The sequence below is a fragment of the Mandrillus leucophaeus genome, unplaced genomic scaffold (assembly GCF_000951045.1).
Source record: "Mandrillus leucophaeus isolate KB7577 unplaced genomic scaffold, Mleu.le_1.0 Scaffold88, whole genome shotgun sequence".
Lineage (NCBI taxonomy): Eukaryota > Metazoa > Chordata > Mammalia > Primates > Cercopithecidae > Mandrillus > Mandrillus leucophaeus.
The window spans coordinates 3699312-3723668 of record NW_012109585.1 but is presented as its reverse complement, the minus strand read 5'-3'; the positions used below and the strand labels follow the sequence as shown (position 1 = coordinate 3723668).

General features: G+C 55.5%; 1 protein-coding gene across 2 annotated transcripts in view; it reads left to right on the top strand.

Annotated features, from left to right (window-relative positions):
- Positions 1-23859, top strand: part of JADE2 (jade family PHD finger 2) — a 56827-nt gene extending 32968 nt beyond the window's left edge. Inside the window, exons 5-12 of one of the 2 annotated variants that reach the window (XM_011969211.1) lie at positions 447-607; positions 1346-1557; positions 2790-2957; positions 5067-5183; positions 6687-7151; positions 14262-14379; positions 17409-17537; positions 19139-23859. In XM_011969211.1, coding sequence (XP_011824601.1) covers positions 447-607; positions 1346-1557; positions 2790-2957; positions 5067-5183; positions 6687-7151; positions 14262-14379; positions 17409-17537; positions 19139-19962 — 2194 coding nt within the window. In that variant the 3' untranslated portion in view covers positions 19963-23859. The remainder of the gene's footprint in view (positions 1-446; positions 608-1345; positions 1558-2789; positions 2958-5066; positions 5184-6686; positions 7152-14261; positions 14380-17408; positions 17538-19138) is intronic. The other variant, XM_011969212.1, reaches the window with a different exon arrangement.
- The last annotated feature ends 498 nt before the right edge of the window (positions 23860-24357 follow it).

The window sequence follows — 24357 nt, the reverse complement described above, 5'->3', positions numbered from 1 at the left end:
GCCATTGCCCATGACGGCACATAGGACACCTCCTACAGGCCCTAGCAGGGTTAGATCCAGACCACGGGGCTTTAGCTAAGGCCCAGCCACCCTGATGGGAGGAAGTGGTTGAACCCTGGGCAGGTGGATGTTTATAGGGTGAGCAAGGCTGTGGATCAGCCCTGACTCCCATCCCTCACTGTGCCCTACTGCCCTTTGGGTCTTCTCTGTGCTGCCTGTTCATCCACTCAGTCTCTGAGTCACCCTCAGAGACTCATCTGAGTTTCTGCAGGGTGGGCAGATGGTGGAGGAAGAAATGAAGGAGGGGGTGGAAGGAGGTGGGCCCTGTGTGACATCAAAGCACACTTGTCCATCAGCTCCTGAGCTGGACTGGTCAGCTCCCTGGAGCCCCTAGGGCAGCAGGCTGAGGGCTCCTCCCTTCATGACATTTTGTCTTGATTTTCTAGGATCCTCCCACCGCTGGAAGGCCCCCCTGCCCAGGCATCCCCAAGCAGCACCACGCTTGGTGAGGGCTCCCAGCCTGATTGGCCAGGGGGCAGCCGCTATGACCTGGACGAGATTGATGCCTACTGGCTGGAGCTGATCAACTCAGAGCTTAAGGAGATGGGTAGGTGACCACTGCATTAAGAATGGGATCAGGGCAAGGCAGGGAGGGTTTTCTCCCCATCCCGAGAGGGGCAGTGGCCCAGGCATGGATCTGGAGGGAGCGTCCATACTGCATTACTGAATGGTGACCTGACTGGTTAGTGTCTCTGTGCCTCCTGAAGTTTCCGCAGCTGTCAGGTGGGGGCAATAATAAGCACATCAGTTGCAGGGCTCTTGGGACTATTGTGGTAAGCACGGATGTTACATGAAGAGTAAGTGAGCATGCAGGGGAGTCTAGGATGGCAAATGGGGCCGGGGTCAGGATGGCAAATGGGGCTGGGGTCAGGAGGTGTGGGCCACCTGGCTGGAGCCCACTAATGTCCCAGGAAGGGCTGACTCTTCCCTATTCAGCCACACTCAGAGGTCCCCTCATACACACAGCACAAGCAGTGCCTTCTCCCATGGAGCTGGCCGCATCCCAGAGACACTTCCATGTTAATTGTACACACGTGTCCCTGTGGTCACAGGCAGGCTGTCTAAAGTCAGAACACCAGGACAGGTGAGGGGCCGTTGAGAGGGATGGTCCAGACCATTCAGTTTTCAGAGGATGGAGCTGCTTCTCCCAGGTCCCACAGTGGATGGACAGAAACCCTCCCAGACATCTGCCCTGAATTCCTGCAGCTCCAGGAGCCAAGTCCTCTTCGAAGCTCAAAGGAGGCTGGGCTCTTAACACCACCACGCCCTGCTGTCCTTCTCACAGAGAGGCCGGAGCTGGATGAGCTGACATTAGAGCGTGTGCTGGAGGAACTGGAGACCCTGTGCCACCAGAATATGGCCAGGGCCATCGAGACGCAGGAGGGGCTGGGCATCGAGTACGACGAGGATGTTGTCTGCGATGTGTGTCGCTCTCCTGAGGGCGAGGATGGCAACGAGATGGTCTTCTGTGACAAGTGCAACGTCTGTGTGCATCAGGTGGGCAGACCCGCCAGTCACCCTCACCCGTGCCATGTATACGCACACTGCCTGGCAGGGCCCCGCTTGGCTTTCCAGAGGCACTGTGGGCAGAGGCCCTTAAGAAGGAGCAGGAAGGGAATGGCGAGGGTGCTTTGTGGTGCCATGTGCACCCAGGGCCCCTTGGCTTAGACCTGCCAGCCAGACTCAAGCCAAAGCCCGTTAGCTTTCTGCCCTCTCCCATCAGCCTCCCTCAGACCCTCTCCTCCTTGCACCCTGTCCCTTCCCCTCCTCTTCTGCTCCTCATGTCTTGAATTTACTAAAAGGCAGCCCACTGTGACCGAGAGCAAAGCTGCCAGATTTCAAATTGTGGCTCTGCCGTTCACAAGCTATGTAACTTTAGGCAAGTTTTGTAACCTCTCTGGGCCTGTGTTTTCTCGATTATGCATAAATAAGAGTGGATTGTTACACGGATTAAATTGTTTACTGTGCGTCTTTGCTTAGAACAGTCTAGTAAGGGCTATACGTATTTGTCACCATTACTGGATTTATGCGCCAGTGCAGCCTGGCCAGGCTCCCCTTGGTTTGGGGCCCGAGGCTGTAGGTCTTGAGTATCTCTGGGCCTTGACTGCAGACCTGACTGGGACCTAGTGGACCCACTCTGGCCCTGATTTTGAGGCTGCCCGTATGCACCATCACTGGAATAGACCCCGGGGAGCTCAGAGGTAGGGACTTCGCCGGACTGGCAGGTAGGTGGGCAGTGCAAGTCTCATATAAACAAACACATCCCTTATACCCAGCAGCTCTTAGGCTCATGTGTCTCACCCAAGCCATAGAGGGGCGTAGCCCTCCTCATGGATCCCTGTGTAAGAAATATGAAGGCTCTGGGACTTGTTTCCAGGAAGTACACACCCAATTTTGTATTCAACTTAAGGGGATTCTTGAACCCTCCTGAAGTCTATTGCTGGTTAGGAACCTCTGGCTAAAGTGACTTTCCTCCCAGCAGAGGGCAGACCTGAACCCTTTCACAGAGGACTGAAATGGTGACATTTCAGGCATACAAACAGGCCAAGGAGGGCTTTCCAGGAGCCCTTCCTTCCTTGCATTGTAACTCCTCAGAAGGTGTACGTGCCAGAGGCTGGAGGCTGTGTAGCAGTGTAGCATGGGGCTACACTGGACCAAATGCAGCTGACTGCTGACCAGACACAGATTGGCCAACTCCACTGACTCATGACCACCCTGCTCTCTCCTAGGCATGCTACGGGATCCTCAAGGTGCCCACGGGCAGCTGGCTGTGCCGGACGTGTGCCCTGGGTGTCCAGCCAAAGTGCCTGCTCTGCCCCAAGCGAGGAGGAGCCTTGAAGCCCACCAGAAGTGGGACCAAGTGGGTGCACGTCAGCTGCGCCCTATGGATTCCTGAGGTGGGTGGGCGTGGAGGTGAGGCAGCCCAAGGAACAGCCCATGGGGAAGTGGGTCTGCATGGGACTCAGGTAGCAGAGCACTGGGAAAGGAAGGTGATGGACTCACATTAAAACACTGGCATCGGCTGGGCACGGTGGCTCACGCCTGTAATCCCAGCATTTTGGGAGGCCGAGGTGGGTGGATCACCTGAGTTCAGGCGTTCAAGACCAGCCTGGCCAACATAGCAAAACCCCCTCTCTACAAAAATTAGGAGTGCGTGGTGGCAGGCACCTATAGTCCCAGCTACTCAGGAGGCAGAGGCAAGAGAATCACTTGAACCCGGAGGTGCAGGTTGCAGTGAACCGAGATCGCACCACTGCACTTCAGCCTGGGTGACAGAGCGAGTCTCCGTCTCAAAAAAAAAAAAAAAAACCACACACTGGGATCTCAGGTGATGGGCCAGCGAGGAATCCAGACCACAACTATAGGGAGCTTTGCTTGTGGACTTGGACAGAGCTCAGGTGGTGAGTTCTATGAGAAAATGGGGTTATGGACCGCTAGGAGATTCAGGAGATAGGTATAAGGTCTGGACAGAAGTCAGGCAGCTGACTAGAGGGGAAAGCAGGTTGTGGGGTCCATCTAAACCTAGGCAGTGGTTCCAACCAAAGTCAAGCCACATGTTCAAAACAGAGATAAGCCAACTAACCTTAAAAGAGAATCAGGTGGGAGGCCAAGGCAGGTGGATCACTGGCCAACATGGTGAAATCCTGTCTCTACTAAAAATACAAAAAAAAATTAGCTGGGCTTGGCACATGCCTGTAATCCCAGTTACTTGGGTGACTGAGGCACGAGAATCACTTAAACCCAAGAGACAGAGATTGCAGTGAGCTGAGATCATGCCACTGCACTCCTGCCTGGGTGACAGAATGAGACTCTGTCTCAAAAAAAAAAAAAAAGAGAGAGTAAATCAGGCAGTAAGCCTAAAGGGACGTTGGCTAGTGGGCCTGCTGCTATGGCTGTGGCTAGGATGGCAGGGTGGGCATGTTTCTGAGTCCAGGTGGGAGTGCCACAGGCAACAGGCTGGGTCCAGAGTCGGTGAGTTAGCAGAGGTCCTGGGTGCCCGGAAGGCCAGCCATTTTATTTGAAATGTGAAGTGTTAAAATGCACCAGAGTTTCAGCCCCAGCCCTGCTGTGTGGACTGACTCAGACTGAGGCTCCACTCCAGTGTTGCCTGTGCCCAGAAGCAAGCCAGGTGGCCCTGTCCATAAGTGGCGCTCTCCTTCCTGGGCTCCCAGTCTGAAGCCCACACTGCAGGCTTCTGTCATCACAGTTGTTTGTGTCAACGGTAGGCACTTGCTTGCGGATCAGCATGTTGAAGACTGGGACCACCTATGAGTGTGCCCTGGGCTGGGCATGGCAGAGACAGAACCAACAGGGACTCCATCATAAAGACCCTTTGGCTCAGGACCCTTGGAGAGAATTGCTTTTTCCATCCTCAGGCATCAGCAATGGGGAGGCAAATGTGTTCTGCCTCTGGGCTGTGGGGTGGTCTCTGCCCAGTAGACTTGGGCATAGTTGTAGGCCTGTCCCCATAGGAAGGGCTCAACAAAGGCATATCCCCAGGAAAACCCTAAAGACCTTCAAGAGGAGGTCCCACCATGAGACTTTTTCTTGGTGCCTAGAAAAATAAGTAATATAAACACAGATTGTAACAAGAATTCTGAAGATGTTATTAACAAGGGCCTGAGTGCAGAAAGGAGGGGGATCTTGCATGTACCTGTGCACACACACCAAAGCACCTCTCTGTCAAGGCCCACACAGTCGCAAGCACACACACACAGTCAACTACACACACTGATGGCATACTCACACATTCACAGACAATTTAAGATGAGTCTCAGATGAGCACACACTAACACACTCATCCAGTGGTCAGCTTGGGAGAGTTAGGAGGAATTCCGGCCTTTGAGCCATGCTTGTTTGGTGTCAGGAGGGACTTGAGATTTAGGGGCTCAGCCACTGCCCTGTCTGCCCACCACCTAGTTTCAGCAGACAAACCCACATTTTGGAGATCCCTGGAGGCAGGCTGGGGATGAGAGGAATGATACAGCCCCCTGTGTCCTGCCCAGGTCAGCATCGGCTGCCCAGAGAAGATGGAGCCCATCACCAAGATCTCGCATATCCCAGCCAGCCGCTGGGCTCTGTCCTGCAGCCTCTGCAAGGAATGCACAGGCACCTGCATCCAGGTATGTGGACTACTTCACCCTCCTGCTGCCAGGAGCCGGCTGAGAGAGAGGCATGCTTGGGGCCTCGGACAGCAGCTGCCACCACCCTCTCCCCTCCATGGGGCTGCAGACTGATGCGCCCCAGAGGGGTGTGGGACTGGGGCCAGAGTCAGAATCGCACCTGATGGGGAGCATTTCTCCATCCCCTGGTCTTTTAGGGAGTGGGAACAGACCTGGGGAACCAAGGCTCACCACGCTATTGGAGTGCTGAGAATTCTGGCTGTCCCTGAAAGCAAGTGTCTTGGGGCTCGATGAATACATTAGCCTCACTTCTGACATTGAACTTGACACATTAGGGGTTAGGAATCAAACTTCTCCTCTAGCTAAGCTAATAGAGTCTCCTGACACTGGAAGGGCTATACCATCTGTCTTTAGCAAAGTCTATTCCCAAAGTCTAGCGTGCATGAGAATTACCTGGAGGGCTCGGTAAACATAGACTGCTGAGCCTACTCCTGAGAGGCTCTGACTCAGTAGGTCTGGAGTGAAGCTGAGAACTTGCATTTCTAACAAGCTCCCAGGGGATGTTGATGCCTCGGGTCTGTAGTTTGGGAGTGCAGGTGGGAGTCATCCTTTGTCCGCCTCATCTTTTAGGAACAGAGTTGTCATTGTAAACGTTAGTTGTGCCTCCACTCATCCATGGACCTTCAAAAGGATTTGTGAGTGCAGCATAAGCAGTCGTAATAGTTGGGTGCATGATTGCTGACACAGTTATCAGCTGCCCACAGCCATCATCCAAGGCTAAGAGAGAGGGTCAGGCCTGAAGCTGTCTGGACGAAAGGAGAGGGAAGGGGTCTAAGTCCAGCCCCTCTTCCCAGAGGACAAAAAGGGGACCACAATCCCCATCTTAGATTAGCCAGTGACCCATCATCAGCCTTTCTTTTGATGCTCTGTGATGCCAAAGTCATTTTGCCCACACAAAAATGCAGCGTGAGGCCAGGCATGGTGGCTCACGCCTGTAATCCCAACACTTTGGGAGGCTGAGGCAGGTGGATCACCTGAGGTCAGGAGTTCGAGACCAGCCTGGCCAACATGGTGAAACCTCATCTCTAAAAATACAAAAACTAGGTGGTGCACGCCTGTAGTCCTAGCTACTTGGGAGGCTGAGGCAGGAGAATCTCTTGAACCTGGGAAGCGGAGGTTGCAGTGAGATGGAGCCACTGCACTCCAGCTTGGGCAACAGAGTGAGACTCTCTCAAAAAAAAAAAAAAAAAATGCAGCTTGTCCCCAGAGGTGTTTCTCAACTGTCTTCTGATTGACTCCCCCAGGGCACATGGTGTTTCCGGGCGCCCCAGAGCTCCTCCTCCTCCCCTGCCATAACTCCCATCCTGCACAGGAGGTCGGGAGCCCACGCCATTCTATTTAGGCGTTGTGCATTCTCAGTAGAGCCCTGGGGGAAGCCCCTCTGTCTTCTCCCCTCCCACCAGGCTCCCTCCATGTCTGATGCTGCCCCTCCTTTCCCCTCAGTGTTCCATGCCTTCCTGCGTCACGGCATTCCATGTCACATGCGCCTTTGACCACAGCCTGGAAATGCGGACTATATTAGCAGACAATGATGAGGTCAAGTTCAAGTCATTCTGCCAGGAACACAGTGATGGGGGCCCACGTAATGAGCCCACATCTGAGCCTGCAGAGCCCAGCCAGGCTGGCGAGGACCTGGAAAAGGTGACCCTGCGCAAGCAGCGGCTGCAGCAGCTAGAGGAGGACTTCTATGAGCTGGTGGAACCTGCTGAGGTGGCTGAGCGGCTGGACCTGGCTGAGGCGCTGGTCGACTTCATCTACCAGTACTGGAAGCTGAAGAGGAAAGCCAATGCCAACCAGCCGCTGCTGACCCCCAAGACTGACGAGGTGGACAACCTGGCCCAGCAGGAGCAGGACGTCCTCTACCGCCGCCTGAAGCTCTTCACCCATCTGCGGCAGGACCTAGAGAGGGTGAGTCCCCATGCTGCCTGCCCACCCACCTGCCTGGTGGGTCCAGGAGTCCTTTCCATGCCACAGTCACTGCCCTGGAGCAGCCAGGACTCCCCAGGACTCAAACTGTGAGCTCTGGTGGACCGGCCCTGTGCAGGAGCCTGCCAAGCGGCTGAGGGCTTTCAGGTCCCAAAGAGTATGGGGGTAACTGGCACTTTACAGAACAGAGAAGAGTCCAGTTCTTGAGTCTCTGAGTCCCTCTTATGCCAGCCCTATCACAGGCCTGGTGAATGGTGGGGGCCCTGCCAAGGTCAGGAGGCTGGGAGCACCAGAGCTAGGGCGAGGACCCAGGCTTCTGGCACTTGCTTGCCTCTGTGGGCCCTGCCTGGTCCTAACACATGAGCTTGCATTGAGAATCTGAGGTAGAGGAGGAACTGGGGCTTCCCAAGCTGTCCCCGTAACCCATGCTGAAAGCCAGGAGCATCAAGAGCCAGGAGCAGCCAAACAGGCACGTGCCAGGCCAGGGCAGGGTAGATGGGTAAATGCGGCTCCGTGGGGTGCTGGGCAAAGAGAACAGAGGCACGAAGGAGACAGGGTGGACTCAAGGAACGGTGGAGTGGAAGGAGGAGGTGAAAGGGGCTGGTGGATCATACGAGGCTGGGCTGGTGGATCACAGTGTGTCTGGAAGCTGCAGAAGTGCTAAGGAGGGACTGACACATTGAGGCTGGGACTTCCACCCATCACTCCCTGGAGGAGAAGTCCAAGGAACGGGTGGACTGGCTGAAAACCGCCCCCAGCTGTGTGCTGGGGAACAGATGATGGTGGCTTGGTCCAGGGGGCTGAGTGAAATGAAGCAGGATTTCCGGATCCTTGTCCAGTCCTCTGAACCCCACAAGCTGTTCTGGCCTCTCCTCTCTGGGACATTTCTAGGGTTCCAGAGCATATGGGACCATGTCACAGTGTCTCCCCTGGGTTCAGACACACATGGTCGCCCTCTCCCTGGGTCCTGTCAGGAAACAGCTCTGGGCAGGAGCACGCAGGGAGCTTTGTGTGACCGGAAGCAGCTGCTTTTCTTATCTGCATCGCAGTGGGCAAGGCTGTAAAATGGGTAGAACATCTCCGGGGGTGTTGTACTGTCAGGGGGGTGTTGTACTGTCAGGGAAGGGGCACTGGATCCAACTTCCTCACTCCTCTCCTTCCTCCTCATCTGCCCTGGAGCCTGCTCAAGAGGGAAATGACCTATTGGCCCCGGAGTGCACTCACTGCCTGGCAGCCAGCTTGCCAGCAGGCCAGAAGGAAGAGGTGGGGGTGGGAGGAACCAGATGTCCCTGGCTCTAGCCAGGACAGAGGGCAAGGCCATCTACATTGCAGCCACCACCTCCTGGCCAGCCCAGCCTCCTGTCACATGTGGCAGGGGCATCAGGTGTAAGACCTTCTGAGACCGAAGCTGCTTCCAGAGTCTTCTTCAGGCTACCATGTCTCCACCTGCTGGATCTCCAGCAGAAACACCTGCTTTTACTCCAGCTGTTTCCCAAACATCCCCTCAGAACTGACCTCCCTGTTCTGTGCTGGTCAGCCCCCGTGTCTGTTCCTGGCTGGGTTGTCCAGGGAGGTCAAGGGCTGACTCACTTATGTAGTCATCACCCTGGAAAAAGAGACTTGAGGAAGATCCTCCCAGCCTTGCTGAGCAGATGAGGAAACGGGCTCGGAGAGACGAATAACAGGAAGCCTTAGAGGAACTCCATCCCAGGGGTTTTGAGCTTGAATTTGGACCTCAGTCAGGGGCAGAAAAGGAGTTGTTGGCTTATTCTCTATTCTGTAAATTTCCTGGGCAAAAGCTTCCCCTTATCAGCCCCCTAATCTTCCCACCCCAGTCTCGGCTGGTTCAGGTGGGGCCTGGGGCTGAGGTTGGCAGGCTCTGGGGTTCCGGAAAATGAGAGCTGCTGCACAGACCCCTCCAGTGGGGGCCACAGCACTCCAGAGTAGTCAGGTGTGAACCATCCCACTCCTCCTCTGGGAAGAGGAAGCAGGGCCAATTTTGAAGTATGTGCAGCCTCTTATGGCTCAGGGGGCCCTGTCAAATGCTACTTCTTGAGCAGCCACCAAGCTGGACTGGCGGGCACCAGCTTCGATGAGAGCAGGGGCATGCACAGCCCTGGCAGGGCCGAGGAGGGACAACCATGAGCCAAGCTGACCCCCATCGGCGGCCCAGCCTCAAGGCCTCTCCAGGTCACACATTTGCAACTTGGGTGAATGAACAGCGACAGGAACCCTGCCACGGGGGAGGCTTTCTGCAAAGGCCCGTGGTGGTTGGTGGCCTGGCCAGCAGGCCCAGTCTCGGACCAAGGCCCAGTGCAGCGCCGGGAGTACCCAGCCTGTAACTGAGCACTATGCCAGCCTGGGCGGGAATCATCGGAAGATAGGGCAGGGCTTGAGGTCGAGGCCTTGGTAGCCTGACTTTGCATCCAGTTCCTGCACTCCCAGCTCTGTGCCTTCTTTGTTTCGGTTTCTACTTCTCTGAGTTTCAGTTTCTTTGTCTGTAAAATGGGAATAAGGATCAGACTGACCTTGGTGTCACAGTGCGTGTGGGGGACAGAGCTTAGCACAGTGCCCTCCATTGTTGGCCGTGATTGTTGCTACTGTCCTGGCCCCTCAGCATTTGGCTCTTAGAAGAAGGGGAGGCCAGCCCATGCGCTCTGAGGGTGGGCTCCACAGAGGACCCACAGGGCAGGCCCAGTGCTAGGGCCTGGGAACCCAGCATCCTCCCAGATCGATTCGTTCCTCCTCAGCCAGGCAGGGGTTTTGCTGAGAGAAACGGGAGCTGGGGCTGCAGCCAGCATGAAATCCCATTTTATGGTCAACCAGATGTGCTTTCCTAAAATTTCAGCGTTGGGCCTTGGCCCCAGCGGACACTCGGAAGGCATGGCCACTGCAGCCTCCTAGAGTTATTTATGGCTGACAAAAGAAAAAAAATTGCAGCACTGTTGATCAGCCCGACAAGTGCCGGCTGGTGTCCCCTAGCAACCACGCTGACAAGCAGGCTGTGCAGGGACTTGCTGCTTGTAGCTCTGGCTCTGGTCACCAGGAGTTTATTTGGGAGCCTGACCTGGCCTGAGGAGGAGGCTGAGAGGGTGGAGGCAGCTCTAAGACACACACCTGCCCAGAGGATGACATGGGACAACTTCCCAAGGAGGGAAAGACTCAGCAGGAAGTGGGTCCTGGCCTCAGTGCCTGGATGGTGGCCCGCTTGGCCTCCCACCAAAGCCATCCTTGTCCTGGGCAGCTCCAGCCTCCAGACATCTGGCTCTTCTGCCCCTGTGCCTCCCATCTCCAGAGCTCCCCCAACCCATTAGTGCCCCTGCCTCACCCAAGCCCAGTCACCACCTCCAGCTGTTCCCAGGTCAGTAACCCAAAAATCGCCACTTCTCCTCCCTGCCCGCAGTCTCCTGCTCTCCCTGCTCACTTGTCTCCCAGGCCCTCCACCCTTCTCTGTCCTGCTTTCTTCACTCACTCCCTGTTTGGCACTGGCCTGCTGTGCCCCAACCCTTGTCCCTCGCTGAGGCCAGACCCCTGGCAGAGCCTCACCCACTGAGAGCCACTCCCTCCATGAGGAGAAATTCCACAGCGCTGAGCAGGGCAATCCCTGCCGCACACCCCACCTCATCCCTGCTGCCCACGTGCTGGGCCCTGCCTCCCTCAGGACAGCCTCCCCTCTGTCCTCACACCAGGGCCTCTAACTTCTGCCAGCCCAGACTCTCGGTCCATTCTCTTCCCTTCCCTCCTGTCTTCCTTCCCCCACAGGGGTCTTTTTTCTGGCCCACACCTGCAGCTCACGAGTCTCTCTTTTCTTCTTCCTTTCTGCGGGTCCTTTTCCACCAACATTTGAATCTGTTCAACCCTCTCTCATCTTCAAAAGCGAATCCTCCCTCCCTATTTCCCTCTAGTCGTGGGTTCCTCTGCTCCCACCCCCATCTCTCCTTTCCTGTCGTCCCTCATGGTATTTGCATCCTTGCTGCCCACTCTGGCCGGATTTCCGCCACATCCCAGAGCCTGCCACCTGGGCCGCCTGCAGCCTCCCCCGCCTACCTCTGCATCCCCCAACCCTCTCAGCAGTGGCTGCCACAATCAGACCTGCCCTTAATCTTGGAGTCCTTTTCCTGTGATGCTCTGACCAGGTCCCCACTGAGGTCCCGGTTTACCCCCTCCCTCCCTGGCCGCTCCTTGGCCTCAATGGTCATCCACCGCTCTCCCCTGACTGTTCACTCCGAGGGCTGGAGGCCTTAGGCTCCACTGTCTTTCACGGCTGCCCACAGTTTTGCCCCACGTGGGGGTGCTGGCTGCCCCTCCCTCTTGAGCTCCACACCAAGTCCCTTCTAAAGGCTGCCAGCGTCTCATGCCCAGCATCCCTGTTAGTTTCCTAGGCCTGCCTGCCTGCCACCAGCTGGATGGTGAGATTCATCCTCACGGTTCTGGAGGCTGGAAGCCCAAGGTTGAGGTGTCAGCAGGATTAGTTCCTGCCGGGGGCTCTGCGGGAGAGTCTCTTCCTGCCTCCCAGCTTCTGGTGGTTGCCAGGAATCTTTGCTGTTCTTTGGTCTGCGGACATCTGTCTAGCCTCTGCCTCTGCCAGGTCACATGGCCTTCTCCCTATAGGCCCCTGTGTCAGGACTCCACTCATAGTAGATCAAGGGCCCAACCTAATATAGTATGATATCATCTTAACTATTTATATCTACAGAGACCCTATTTCCAAATAAGGTCACGTTGTGAGGGTCCCAGTAAAAATGAATTTGGGGGAACACTATTCAATCCCGTACAGAAGCCACTGCAGGTGGGAGAAGGGAAGAAGGGAGAAGGGAAGTGTCTCACCACTCTGTGAAAATCCACCCCTGGGCCGAGCTCGGTGGCTCACGCCTGTAATCCCAGCACTTTGGGAGTCCAAGGCGGGTGGATCAGGAGGTCAGGAGTTCGAGACTAGCCTGGCCAACATGGTGAAACCTCATCTCTACTAAAAATACAAAAATTAGCCAGGTGTGGTGGCAGACGCCTGTAATCTCAGCTACACGGGAGGCGGAGGCAGGAGAATCGCTTGAACCCGGGAGGCAGAGTTTGCAGTGAGCCGAGATCGTGCCACTGCACTCCAGCCTAAGCGACAGAGCGAGACCCTGTCTCAAAAGAAAAAAAAGAAAATCCAGCCTTGGCTTCCTTTGGCCTGGCTCAGTGAAGCCTCAGCGCCTGCCCTCCTCCCTTGCCAGCCCCACCACTCCTCACTGCTCCCTTCAGACTCCTGCCATGAGGCTCTGCTCTGCCTCCCCCCAGCCTGGATTCCTCGTTCCCAGGCTCTGCCCCCGCCGTGTGATCAACTCCCACTCCCACTGGCTGCTGGTGTGTCCAAGACGCCTTGCTCAGCACCCCCAAGTGTGGGGCGGAGCCACCTGGTCCTGTCAGTAGTTGGTCAGCACCTACCTACCCTGAGAAGAAAGGGGCCCCCGCGGCGTTGCTCGCTTGAGTCCAGGGCCCCACACAGTGCAAGTCCACAGAGCTATAGCCAGTGCTTAAGGGTATGGGGGAAGGAGGCTGGTTGGAGGGTGGTTTTAGGAGGTCCAGGTTTTGACAGGAAGGTGGGCCATCCCGGTAGGCTAGAGCCGGGGCTCACAGGCTGGATCCAGGTGGTTGCAGCCCAGGGTGGCCCCCTGGAGTGGTACTGGCCATAGGGATAGGTGGAGCTGAGGCTCAGGGGTGGATGGCCTGGTGCTCACGGTCTGAGCTGAGGGCGCACACACCAGCGTGGAAGGCCACGGAGAGTCCATGCAGAGTGCATCGGGTGGAGGCCTGAGGCTGGAGCCACCTTTGTGGTATATCCTTCACGGCCGGGCTCAGGAAAGAAAGGAGGATCCCCATACCCAGAAGAGAGGTCTGATCTTGGCTGCTCTCGGACTGGGAGAAATGATGGTTATGCCAACAGGCAGGGGGTCTGGAACCAGAGGTCACTCTAGCTTAAGGACATGAAGACTGAACTCAGCCTTGAAGATGGAACCCAACGAGAAACAGCCTGGTCCCAGCTGGAAAGACCCTGGTGGGACCCGGAATTCAAGCTGAGCAGCTTTGGCCAACTGTCCCTGATAATGGAGTCTCCATCCTGTGCTGAAGAGCAAGGAAGTGTCTCAAGGAAGAGGGCTTGGTCTTGGCTCCGGAAGTATGGCCTGCCCTGAGAGCAGCCAGGGAGGGATGGCCCACTAGGGTAAGGTGCCAGGTGGGCTGGCAGCAGCATGGTCCATCCTGCAGGTGCTTCCTGTGGGACCACCTATAGGAGGGGTCCATGTCCCATGAGCTTAGAAGCTGGTATCTAAGGCCCCAGGGGGCTCATCTCAGCTGGCCTTGAGGCAGTCAGAGAGGCCTCTGCCCTCTCTGCTGAGGAGTTCTGTCACTGGCAGTGTGAAGGTGGCTGTGTGGATGTGGAAGCCTTGGCCAGCATGGCATGAGCCTGGCTCAGGTCCCAGTGCAGCAGGTAGACATGGGTTGGCTGCAGGCTGGGCACAGTTGGGTTAGGACTTCCTTTCTGCTCAAAGCTATTCTGCTGGCGTTCTCTCGGGCTGCAAGTACCGGGGCCATTTGTGGCTCAGGACACATGTTAGTTTTTGCCATGCCGTTTGTGTCTGAAGAATTTCTTTACTGGGAAAGAAAAGCCTTGGACAGGAGGCAGAGGGATGAAGTTGGTGACCTGGTGAGACCCTGATGAGTCTGCGGGCACTGTGGTTATAGAGAAGCGCAACCATGTTGGCAGGGCCTTGGGAGGCAGCGTGGCTGACCTTACCAGGAAGGTAAGACTCCGAGGAGGAAGGTGGGCATGCTGGGCTGATCTAACCAGATGCCCTCCCCTGGCCGCTCTGGCTCAGCCAGGGACCACAGGGCCGAGGCTATGTGTGGCCTTAGGTTTTGTGTCCGAGACATGCAGCACAGGGCTGAGGATGCGCTCAGGGTCTGGAAATTGGTTTGCAGATGTTCTGGGCAGGATAGGCTATGGTGGTAACCTGTGCCCCTGGCACTGCCTCTACCCATAGCAAGGTCCCCAGAGCTGGGAGGTCTGGGGTGGTTGCCTGTGAGTAAGGTGGAAAATCTCTCTTGTTTTCTCAGGTTAGAAATCTGTGCTACATGGTGACAAGGCGCGAGAGAACGAAACACGCCATCTGCAAACTCCAGGAGCAGATATTCCACCTGCAGATGAAACTTATTGAACAGGATCTGTGTCGAGGTAGGCGCCTTCCCCACCTGCCGCCGCCACCTCCGTGTGCCCTCTCTTGCGGGGCTGGGTCCCAAGGAGGGTGTGTCTTTGGACCCTGGTGGGATATCTTCGTGGAGCCAGGGGCCACTGGCCCCCCACCCCTACCCTTCACCATCCAATTAGTAGGCCCAGACGGGGGCCTGCCAGGGTCCTGGGCTGTGTGTCACTAGGCAAAGAGCCAGAGGTTGGAATGTGGGCATCAGGCCTGCCCTCAGGGAGCTTTCTGGTTGACTAGGCCACAGCAGTTCAGGAGCTGATTGCATGTGAACAGGTACAGAGAAGAAGGCCTAGTGGCTCTCTGCTGGTGCTGAGGCAGGAAGGGCCAGAAGCTGGTGAGCTTCCCTGAACCCTGGTGTGCCTGGGAGTCAGTTTCGAAGAAGGCAGCTGCCCCAGAGATGTGATAGGACCTGGCTATTGTTTCTGTCTGACCCTAACAGGATTCTTGCACTGCATCTGCAGTGTTTTCCGCTGTTTTATTCTTATTCTTCGTATTCTCTTGGCGTCACATGTGTTTAATGGGTCTGGCAATCAAAGGCTGAAGGAAGCTCTGACATTGATCTTATCTGTTAATTGTGGATATTGCCAGACACAGGACCCTTCCTGGAGCGTATACATGTTAAGAAGGGCAACACTTAGCCCCCAAAGCGGTATCCCAGTGTTTGGTTTACATGCAGCAGAAATAGCTGGGTGGAGAGAGACTTTGAGCCTGGGTCTGCCAATGCCACTTCAGCCTCGGAGCTGAGCTGGGCCTGGAGTGGAGAGGAGGGAGGAAAGCTGCTGAGCCACCATTGGAACAAATGACTGAGGACCTCTACTGCCCCTACTTCTGCCTGAGAGCTGAGCTGACCTGATTGTGCTTTGGCATCACCATCCACTCTGGCCCCAACATCTAGCCTTGCCAAGTTCAGGTGCTAGTCGTGGCCATGCAGAGCTCACCATGTACCCAAAGACTGTGGCAGCTTCCTGGCTGCTGGAGCTTTCCAGGCCCCCTGTCTTCTGTTTATTCATTCAGCCAGCATTAGCTGAGCATGGATTGGATAGGGTTCCCGCCCTTGTGGAACACACCATCTGGAGAGAGAAAGGAACGTGGTATCGCAGAGGCTACAGTTGCTGCCAGTGCAGGGATAGAAGTATCAGGGATGTCTTCCCAGAAGCAGTGATGCTCCGACAACATCTCAGGCTTCCTAGCACTTGGCTGTGGCCACATATCGGCTGCAGAAGGAGAAGCCCATGCAAGGCACCCACAGTTGAGGAAGCAGAGGGTGGCAAGCCATGAGCAGTGCCCTCAGGCACAGGATTCCAGAAGCATGGTCAAGAGCCTGGAGGGTTCACATCCCTGCATTGGTTCTGGGGGCATTTGCAACTCCTTGTCTTGAGTGTCAACAACAGGCAGCTGTTTGTTCAGGGCAGGGCGGGGCATTTGGAGACGACTGGTTTGCCCTGTCCAAAGCTGCTGCTCACACTGTTGCGAGGCTTGACGCTTGGGATGGGTCATGGGCTGTGTGCATATTGGTGAGGCTGTCTGGCTTGGTGGCTAGAAAAGGCCTCCTAGTGGAGATGATATTTGGGCTGTGAGCTGAATCAGATGAAGGATAGGACAAGAAAACAACGTATTTGGAGACTTAGTGGCCACAGCATGTCTTGGCAGAGAAACTGGAAGGAGGCTGGAATGGCTGCACCGGGCAGAAGGAAGACACCTAAAGTAGGGGTGATGGGTAACCAGGGTCACATGTGCAAGATCTTCTTGTAGCCTGGGGCAGGAGCTTACACTGTCCTGAGAGCAGTGGGGAGCCTCTCCAGGAGCCTGCCTCCAGAGTGTCTAGGCATTGGTTACATGCCATGTTACAGATGAGATTGCCCAGGCACAGTGGCTCATGCCTAAAATCCCAGCACTTTGGGAGTCCACAGTGGGAAAATCACTTGAAGGCAGGCGTTCCAGACCAACCTGTCTGTACAAAAAAAAATTACAAAAATTAGCTGAGCATGGTGACACATGCCTGTATTCCTAGCTGCTTGGGGGAGCAGAAGTAGGAGGATTGCTTGAGCCCAGTAGTTTGAGGCTGCAAGCGAGCTATGATTACACCACTGCACTCCAGCCTAGGTAACAGAGCCAGGCTCTGTCTCTAAAAAATAAATAAATAAACAGATGTGGCCAGGCACAGTGGCTCACACCTGTAATCCCAGCACTTTGGGAGGCCAAGGTGGAAGGATTACTGGAGCGCAAGAGTTCAAGACCAGTCCGGGCAACATAGTAAGATCCTGTCTCTACAAAATTTGAAAATTAGCCAGGTGTGGTGGCATGCACCTGTGGTCCCAGCTACTCAGGAGTCTGAGGGTAAAGGATCACTTGAGCCTGGGAGGTCAAGTCTGCAGTAAACTATGATTGTACTACTGCACTCCATCATGGGCAACAGAGCAAGACTCTGTCTCAAAACAAACCAAAATAGATGAGACTGAGGCCTGGCCTGAACTGAAAGGATACAGGAGCCAGGGGTGCACCCTGAATCTCCCATCCAGTTCACTGCCTGACTTTGAAAGCCAACCAAGAGACCAATGCAGGAGACTGGTTCAGGGGAGCTGACCCTGGGGTTAGGAATGGACCCCAAGCCTCTCGACCCCTCAGATAGTGTTCCTTCCACTGACATGTCTAGCTCCTCAGCCTGGCATTCAAGGCCCTGACCTGTCCAGACTCCCCTCCAGCCATTCTTCCCACCACCCACACTCTCTCCCAAGGCTGCAGGTTGTGCGGGTCAGACTAGAGTCCAGGTCCTGCAAGGGCCTCTCCTTGTGGCCCTGTGGCCACCCCAAGTCCCCCACAGGGCACAGTGGACAATTGGCTCACCCCACCATGCCAGCCGTCCCCTGGCTCCAACCTTTTTGCTGTGGAGGGTGAGCACTGACTGATGGAGGACTCCTGGGCTGCCACGCAGGGATCTTGGTGCTGACTGAGGCCACTCAGGGTAACCATATCCCTCCTCCTCTCGCTTTCCCTGACACAGAGCGGTCTGGGAGGAGAGCAAAGGGCAAGAAGAGTGACTCGAAGAGGAAGGGCTGCGAGGGCTCCAAGGGCAGCACTGAGAAGAAAGAGAAAGTGAAGGCGGGGCCTGACTCAGTCCTGGGGCAGCTGGGTGAGTGAGGGCCATGCTGGCCTGCAGACACGGGCAGGCTTGACCATCACCACACTTGCAGCTCTGCCCTGCAGAAGGCCAGCTGCACAGAATAGGAGACTGAGGCTCAAGAGCGGTAACCAGGCCCTTGCTTGCCCAGGTGCACACACCTTCCACCCACAAAGGAGACAGATCTCAGAGCCCCGTGTGACATCCTGGGAAATGCCCCTTATGTAGACCTGGATGGAGGCTGGGCCACGCCCATTCAGGAGCTGTCCAGTCATTTCCCTGGCTGGATCCTGGTGGCTGGATTTTCCCAGAGTCCCCCAGGACAGCCCCCATGCTGGAGGGGCGGATCTACCAGAAAGCCCCATCCTCGTCTTACTCTCCCAGAATCCTCTAAATAGGCCCTTCCTGTAACAGCAGCAGACTTTCCTGGAGCTACCCAGAGATACCCAGAGGAGTGGCTGCAGGCCCTGGCCCTGCCCATCACCTCCACTGTCCCAGGCCTCCTGTTAGGCAGAGCAGCCTAATGGGAGCAGTGTGACTCATGGACCTCACGTGCTTCCTGCAGAGATCTCGGGGAGCATCATGGAGTCCCCTTCCAGACCTTGCCTCTGGGACAAAGGCCCCAGGTCATCCTTTCTGTCCCTCTGTCTCAACAAGGGGACAACCCAGGCATGGTGGTGCATGCCTATATTCCCAGTTCTCAGGAGGCTGAGTTGGGAGGATCACTTGATCCCATGAGGCTGAGGCTGCAGTGCACCATGATCATGCTACTGCACTCCAGCCTGGGTGACAGAGCAAGACCATGTTCCTTCATTTCACACCCCTCCCGCAAAAAGAAGGGGATAACTTGGGTGTGTAACAGGAAACCCAGTCTCACGTCTCACCAGCTGTCCCTTCCCAAGACCTCGGTAAGGGAGGAAGGATCTGCCTCCCTCACATCTGCTGGCATCTCACTTGTCTCCTCTCTCCCCTGACATCCAGGAGGGACTGGATACTGCTTGCTACCCCTATTCGCGCCTGATCCCTTTATCCAAGCTCTTTGCTGCAAGCTCTGGGAGGCAATGCTTATAAAGACCAAGTGCCCTCTGGTGGCCTGAGGGCATTTTCCTCCAGATTCCTCCTTCCCCAACCCCACCAGAGTGGGGGTGGTGGGCAGGGCCAACTTAGTGGGTAGCAACCTATGCCGTTGCACAGGGTCCTTGATCTTGGTTTAATGCTCTGCTGCTGCCACCTTGAATTTTTTTCCCCATGGCAGGCTTTCTGGTAAAATCCAAAAAACCTGCTAGACAAACTAAAAGAGCTATTAACACTCCACCTTGAAATTCTTAATAATATTTGAACAAGGAGCCTATATTTTCATTTTATACTCCATCCCACAAATTATGAAGCCCATCTTGAGGGCAGCACGTCCTTCTGGAGAGAAGGGTATATAAGTAGTCCCAACTCTTTGGTGGTGTTGGCAGGAGGGATGGACAAAGGTAGCTCACCTGGGTCTGGCACAGGGGAGCTGAGAGAAGAAGATGCATGGTGGTGTGCTGGGAACGTCAGCGGGCTCCCTGAAAGGGTGGGACACGCGTCTGCTGGCATCTCACTTGCCTCCTCTCTCCCTTCAGCAGGCCTGTCCACCTCATTCCCCATCGATGGCACCTTCTTCAACAGCTGGCTGGCACAGTCAGTGCAGATCACAGCAGAGAACATGGCCATGAGCGAGTGGCCGCTGAACAATGGGCATCGCGAGGACCCTGCTCCGGGGCTGCTGTCAGAGGAGCTGCTGCAGGATGAGGAGACACTGCTCAGCTTCATGCGGGACCCCTCGCTGCGACCTGGCGACCCTGCTAGGAAGGCCCGAGGCCGCACCCGCCTGCCTGCCAAGAAGAAACCACCACCACCGCCGCCGCAGGACGGGCCTGGTTCACGGACGACTCCAGACAAAGCCCCCAAGAAGACCTGGGGCCAGGATGCAGGCAGCGGCAAGGGGGGTCAAGGGCCACCTACCAGGAAGCCACCACGTCGGACGTCTTCTCACTTGCCATCCAGCCCTACAGCCGGGGACTGTCCCATCCTAGCCACCCCTGAAAGCCCCCCACCACTGGCCCCTGAGACCCCGGACGAGGCAGCCTCAGTAGCTGCTGACTCAGATGTCCAAGTGCCTGGCCCTGCAGCGAGCCCTAAGCCTTTGGGCCGGCTCCGGCCGCCCCGCGAGAGCAAGGTAACCCGGAGATTGCCGGGTGCCAGGCCTGATGCTGGAATGGGACCACCTTCAGCTGTGGCTGAGAGGCCCAAGGTCAGCCTGCATTTTGACACTGAGACTGATGGCTACTTCTCTGATGGGGAGATGAGCGACTCAGATGTAGAGGCCGAGGACGGTGGGGTGCAGCGGGGTCCCCGGGAGGCAGGGGCAGAGGAGGTGGTCCGCATGGGAGTACTGGCCTCCTAACTCACCCCCTTCCCTGTCCCGGGCCCTGCCCTGGTCCCCCAACAAGGCCTCAGCCCAGTCACAACTGCCATTTCCAGTCTCTGCCGAGTGTCCCAGACCCTCGAGGCTGCCACTCCGTCGTGGTTTTATTTTTAATATAGAGAGAGTTTTGAATTCTACACTGTTGTCTTTCCTCTGTGCTGGTCTAGGATGTTAGGATTCCTTCCACGGCTCTGGCCGCCAGGACCCTGCCAGGTCCCGTGCACCATCCCTGCCCTGCCCACGTGTTATTGCTGGGCCCCTGGCTAGAAGTGGGCAAGGTGGAGAAGAGCTCAGGACTCCAGCCCGCTGCCACTGGGTGACACAGACTGTCGTTTGGGCATTATTTCATGGCAGTTGGGCCGGTCCAGGGCCTACCCCGCCTTGCCCCCAGATTCCACTGGGGTCCATTTGGGGGGTCCTGCTGCACTCCACCGATCCCCAAGGAAGTATAATAAACAATACCCAGCCAGAGTCTACTCACTGTCACAAGCACAACGAGTTTATATGAGAAAGCACTGAGGGGGTGCAGAGGGCCCGCTGGTTCCAGGGGAACTGAAAGCTGTTCCTGATCAGCCCGTATCATCTGAGGCCTGCCTGCCCACCCTGCCACCCTCCCCTCCCTTGCTGCTCTGCCCCTGCCAGTGCCCAGCCCAGCGGCTCTGGGAAGGGGTTCCCAGAATCCCTCCTGAGCTGTGCCATTTACTCAGGGGACTCCCAAACAGCCAGCTGCCAGTGCAGGTGGAGGGCTGTAAGGGAGGGCCAGTGCCCAGACAGGGTCATGGGGCTCAGACCAGCCCACTGTAGAGAATCACTCTGGGGCTCCAACTTCCTTCCTTCCTTTGGGGCCAGTCTCGGCCGAAGTCTGGTCACTCAGACAGAGGTGACCAGACCAGACCGCTTGCCTTTTCAAGTTTCCTAGTCCTGCTAAGAGATGAGCTTCTTCCGTGGTTTCCTTTTGGAAACTCCTCCTTCCAACAAGCAGTGGGATCCCGGGGCCCAGGGCGGGCCGGTGTTGGCCGCTGGGGCTGTTGTAAGTCTTGCTGGATGTTCCCCTGTTCCTGAGCCTTAACCCCTTGCCCAGCCATCCCCCGTGTCCTGCCTTTCCCGCCCCCCCCCGCCCCCTTAGGTCCCAGGTAGTTGCTCTGAAGAGTTTCAGTAGAGTGGCCCCAGGGTGATAGCTCAGGGAACAACAAAAAAGGAATTCCGTGAAAACATTTTTTTTTCTTTGATGAATTACTCCTGGGTCACTTCCGCCACTGGTAAAGCCAGAACTTCTCCAACAAGAACCTTGCAAAAAGTCCAGTGAATCAGTCGAATCATTCTGTGGATGCCAAAGAATATTTTGACCATAATACAGCACAGCCTGGACCTGACAACTTGTCACTTGGACTTTTTTTAAAATGGAGTTCTCTAGCATCAAAGTATAGAAACATGTTCATTGCACACACCCAAGGAGAAGAGCCCAAGCGCTCGGAAGAGGATGCTTTTCTGCTGCTGAAGTGTACCTGGGTGTTAGATTTCAGATCCTGGGCTGAGCCCACTGTGAGCTTTCCTAAACTCTGAGAGTCACAGAGGGGAAAGATACTGACAGTGAAACCAGCATGGAAAATGTCTTTACCATGTGGTTGCCTCCTCCCCAAATACATAAAGCAAATAAGCAGGATGGGGAACAGCTTGACCTTCATCCACCCCTAACTCCAAAACTATCAAGGTACGACAGTGGCATTGTCATCGACACTCAGTTTCATGTGAATTTTAGCAAAACAGGAAACAAAGATAATGACTCAGTTCAGAGGATCGGACAAATGTGTCTAGTCCGGGTGGACTTGGAGGGAGTGGGGTGGGCTTCAAGGATTCTGGGCGTTGGGATGGCATGAGCTAGCCCGTAGAGTTTAGTCTGCCTGCCCGCCTTGGTAGTAGTGACCAGTCAGTGTCAGCATCAGCGTCTCAACCCCAGTCTCTGTTTACTGCCTTTGAACAGAACTTCTTCCTTCCCCATGCTTTGGGTCACCTCGGGCTGCAACCCTGTCTGTGCCAGATGGCCCAGTCTGACCCTGCAGGAAGCAAAGAGGTGAGCTTAAAGAACAACCAAACTGCCAGGGGTCCCGGAAAGCCCAGGGCCTAGCAGTCTCCGCACTTGGCCCCTTGCCCCTTCACACCATCCTGGGGCAGGGACTGGGCCTCCCTGGTGGCAGGGGTGGGCGGAGAATTAGGGAGAGGGTGCAACGAGTCTGGCCCCTTGCCTCGGGGTGGCTGGTGTTCTTCCAAGAGCCTCTGCTCATGTTGTTGGCCTCTGGATTCTGTTCCTTCTTCATTGGCTATTGCTTTGGACTGGACTGTCGCTGAGCCTGTGTCCTGCAGAACCCAGATGTCTGTTAGGCTGGCTGGCTGCTGCGAGGGGATGAGGGTGGCCTTTCACTTGGGGAGCCCTTTCACTCCCAGGCCAAGCCCTGGAGCAGTCTTCCCCAGGTAGCTGTCTCCATCTCCAGGATGTCCACCAGGCTGCAAGGAGAAGGATGCCAGCCACCCATCCTCCCCGAGTTCCCAGCCTTTCCCCCGTTAGTCACAGCTGCTTCTCTCTTTTTCCGGTCTACTGTCCCCAGTGTAGAGGGCTTTGCTGCCCCTGAGACCCAGCAAGGCAGGTTCCTTTTCCAGGCCAGAGGCGGAGGTGGATCTTTCTCTTGACCACGTCTCCCCACTCGCACTGCTCCTCCACAGGGAGGGAGAAGCTGCTCTGTAACTCATTCTGGCTATCCTCCCCCTTCTCACTGACCTGATCGCCCACCACCTCCTTCCCCCTCATCATGTGACAAAGGATAATGTGCAAGAAAAGTATTTTTATGTATCATAAATGTATTTTGAGACAAATGAGAAGAAGAAAGGTAGAAGGGTTTATTTTATTAAATGAGCCTGACTTTGTGACAGTGTGTGAGCATTTGCAATGTAAGGGCCTCAGCTTCCTTGGAGAAGCCACCCCAGGTTTCCAGACAAAGATGTTGAATTGTTTGTGGGGGGTGTGCCAGGCCACGCCTCGTGTGTCCGTGTGCAGGCATGCCTGTGTGTACTGTGTATGGGCACACTATGGGACTAGCTGGGACAATTCCTAGAGATTCAACTGCCCAATTCTAACAAACATTGGCAGTGGCTGAACTTGGCATTTCCTTGCTAACTGCCAGATGTGGCCAACCTCTGCCCATGTGCAAACCACTGAAAAATGATCTGGATTTCTGTAGCAAAGCCCTTGGGGAGGGCACTCTCCAATGCTCTTGGCCTCGCTGGCCACATTGGCCAATGAGCCAGGGCTGGAGTCTGAGACCTTTGGTTGTTCTTTAAGGCACCTCCTGCCACTTTCTCCCTCAGAGGCACAAACACTTTGTGTTCCACGTGAGTTTGAGGGGACGGTGGGGGGAATGATATGAATGTCACAGGAGGAGACACCTTCTGTCTTTGTTTCAAAGAAAGTGATGTGCCATTTGTTAATATACAAGAGAAATATTGAAAATATATTGAAAAGAGCAATTTTAAATTATTTTTGGCTTATGTTGCAATATTTATTTTCTTGTATTAGAAAAGATTCCTTTGTAGAGAAAAAATGTATTTTTCATTAACGCAAAGACCTATTTCTCCTTTTTGTACATTGTCCATGTTCGCAACCCTTAACGAGCAATAGAATGTATGGTCACCTGGGTGTGGCCAATGCCCGCTGTGCCCTGCATGATTCTGTGTTGCCGCTGCTGCATAGTTCCCAGCCCCATCCTGTCCTGCTCACTCATGGGGGCTTCCAGACCCCAGCCCCACCAGGGCTTGTGTCATAGGGAGCCCTTTGCACTCCTCGTGTGTTGGCAAACGCAGTTAATAAAGCAATGTTTTCTGTGCTGGCTGGTGTGAGGCTCCATTGCATTGGATGGGGTAGGGAACCCTGGGAGTCCCACACACACACCTGACAGTGGGCTCAGCAAAACCACAAGATCCCTGAGTTTTCCAAGGGATCTGCTGCCACCTCCTAAGGAATCATAATAAAGATGCTCAGTGCACACCAAGGGCTATAATTTCAGAGCAGTATTTCTGTTTTTGATTGTTGTTATTATTTTTTGAGACAGGGTTTCACTCTGTTGCCGAGGCTGGAGTTCAGTCGTGCAATCTTGACTCACTGCAGCCTCGACATCCTGGGCTCAAGTGATCCTCCCACCTCAGCCTCCTGAGTAGCTGGGACTACAGGTGCGTGCCACCATGCCCGGTTGATTTTGGTAATTTTGTAGAGATGGGATTTCGCCACGTTGCCCAGGCTGGTCTCAAATTGCTGGGCCCAAGTGATCCATCCTCCTCGGCCTCCTAAAGTCCTGATACTACAGGCATGAGCCATCGCACCTAGCC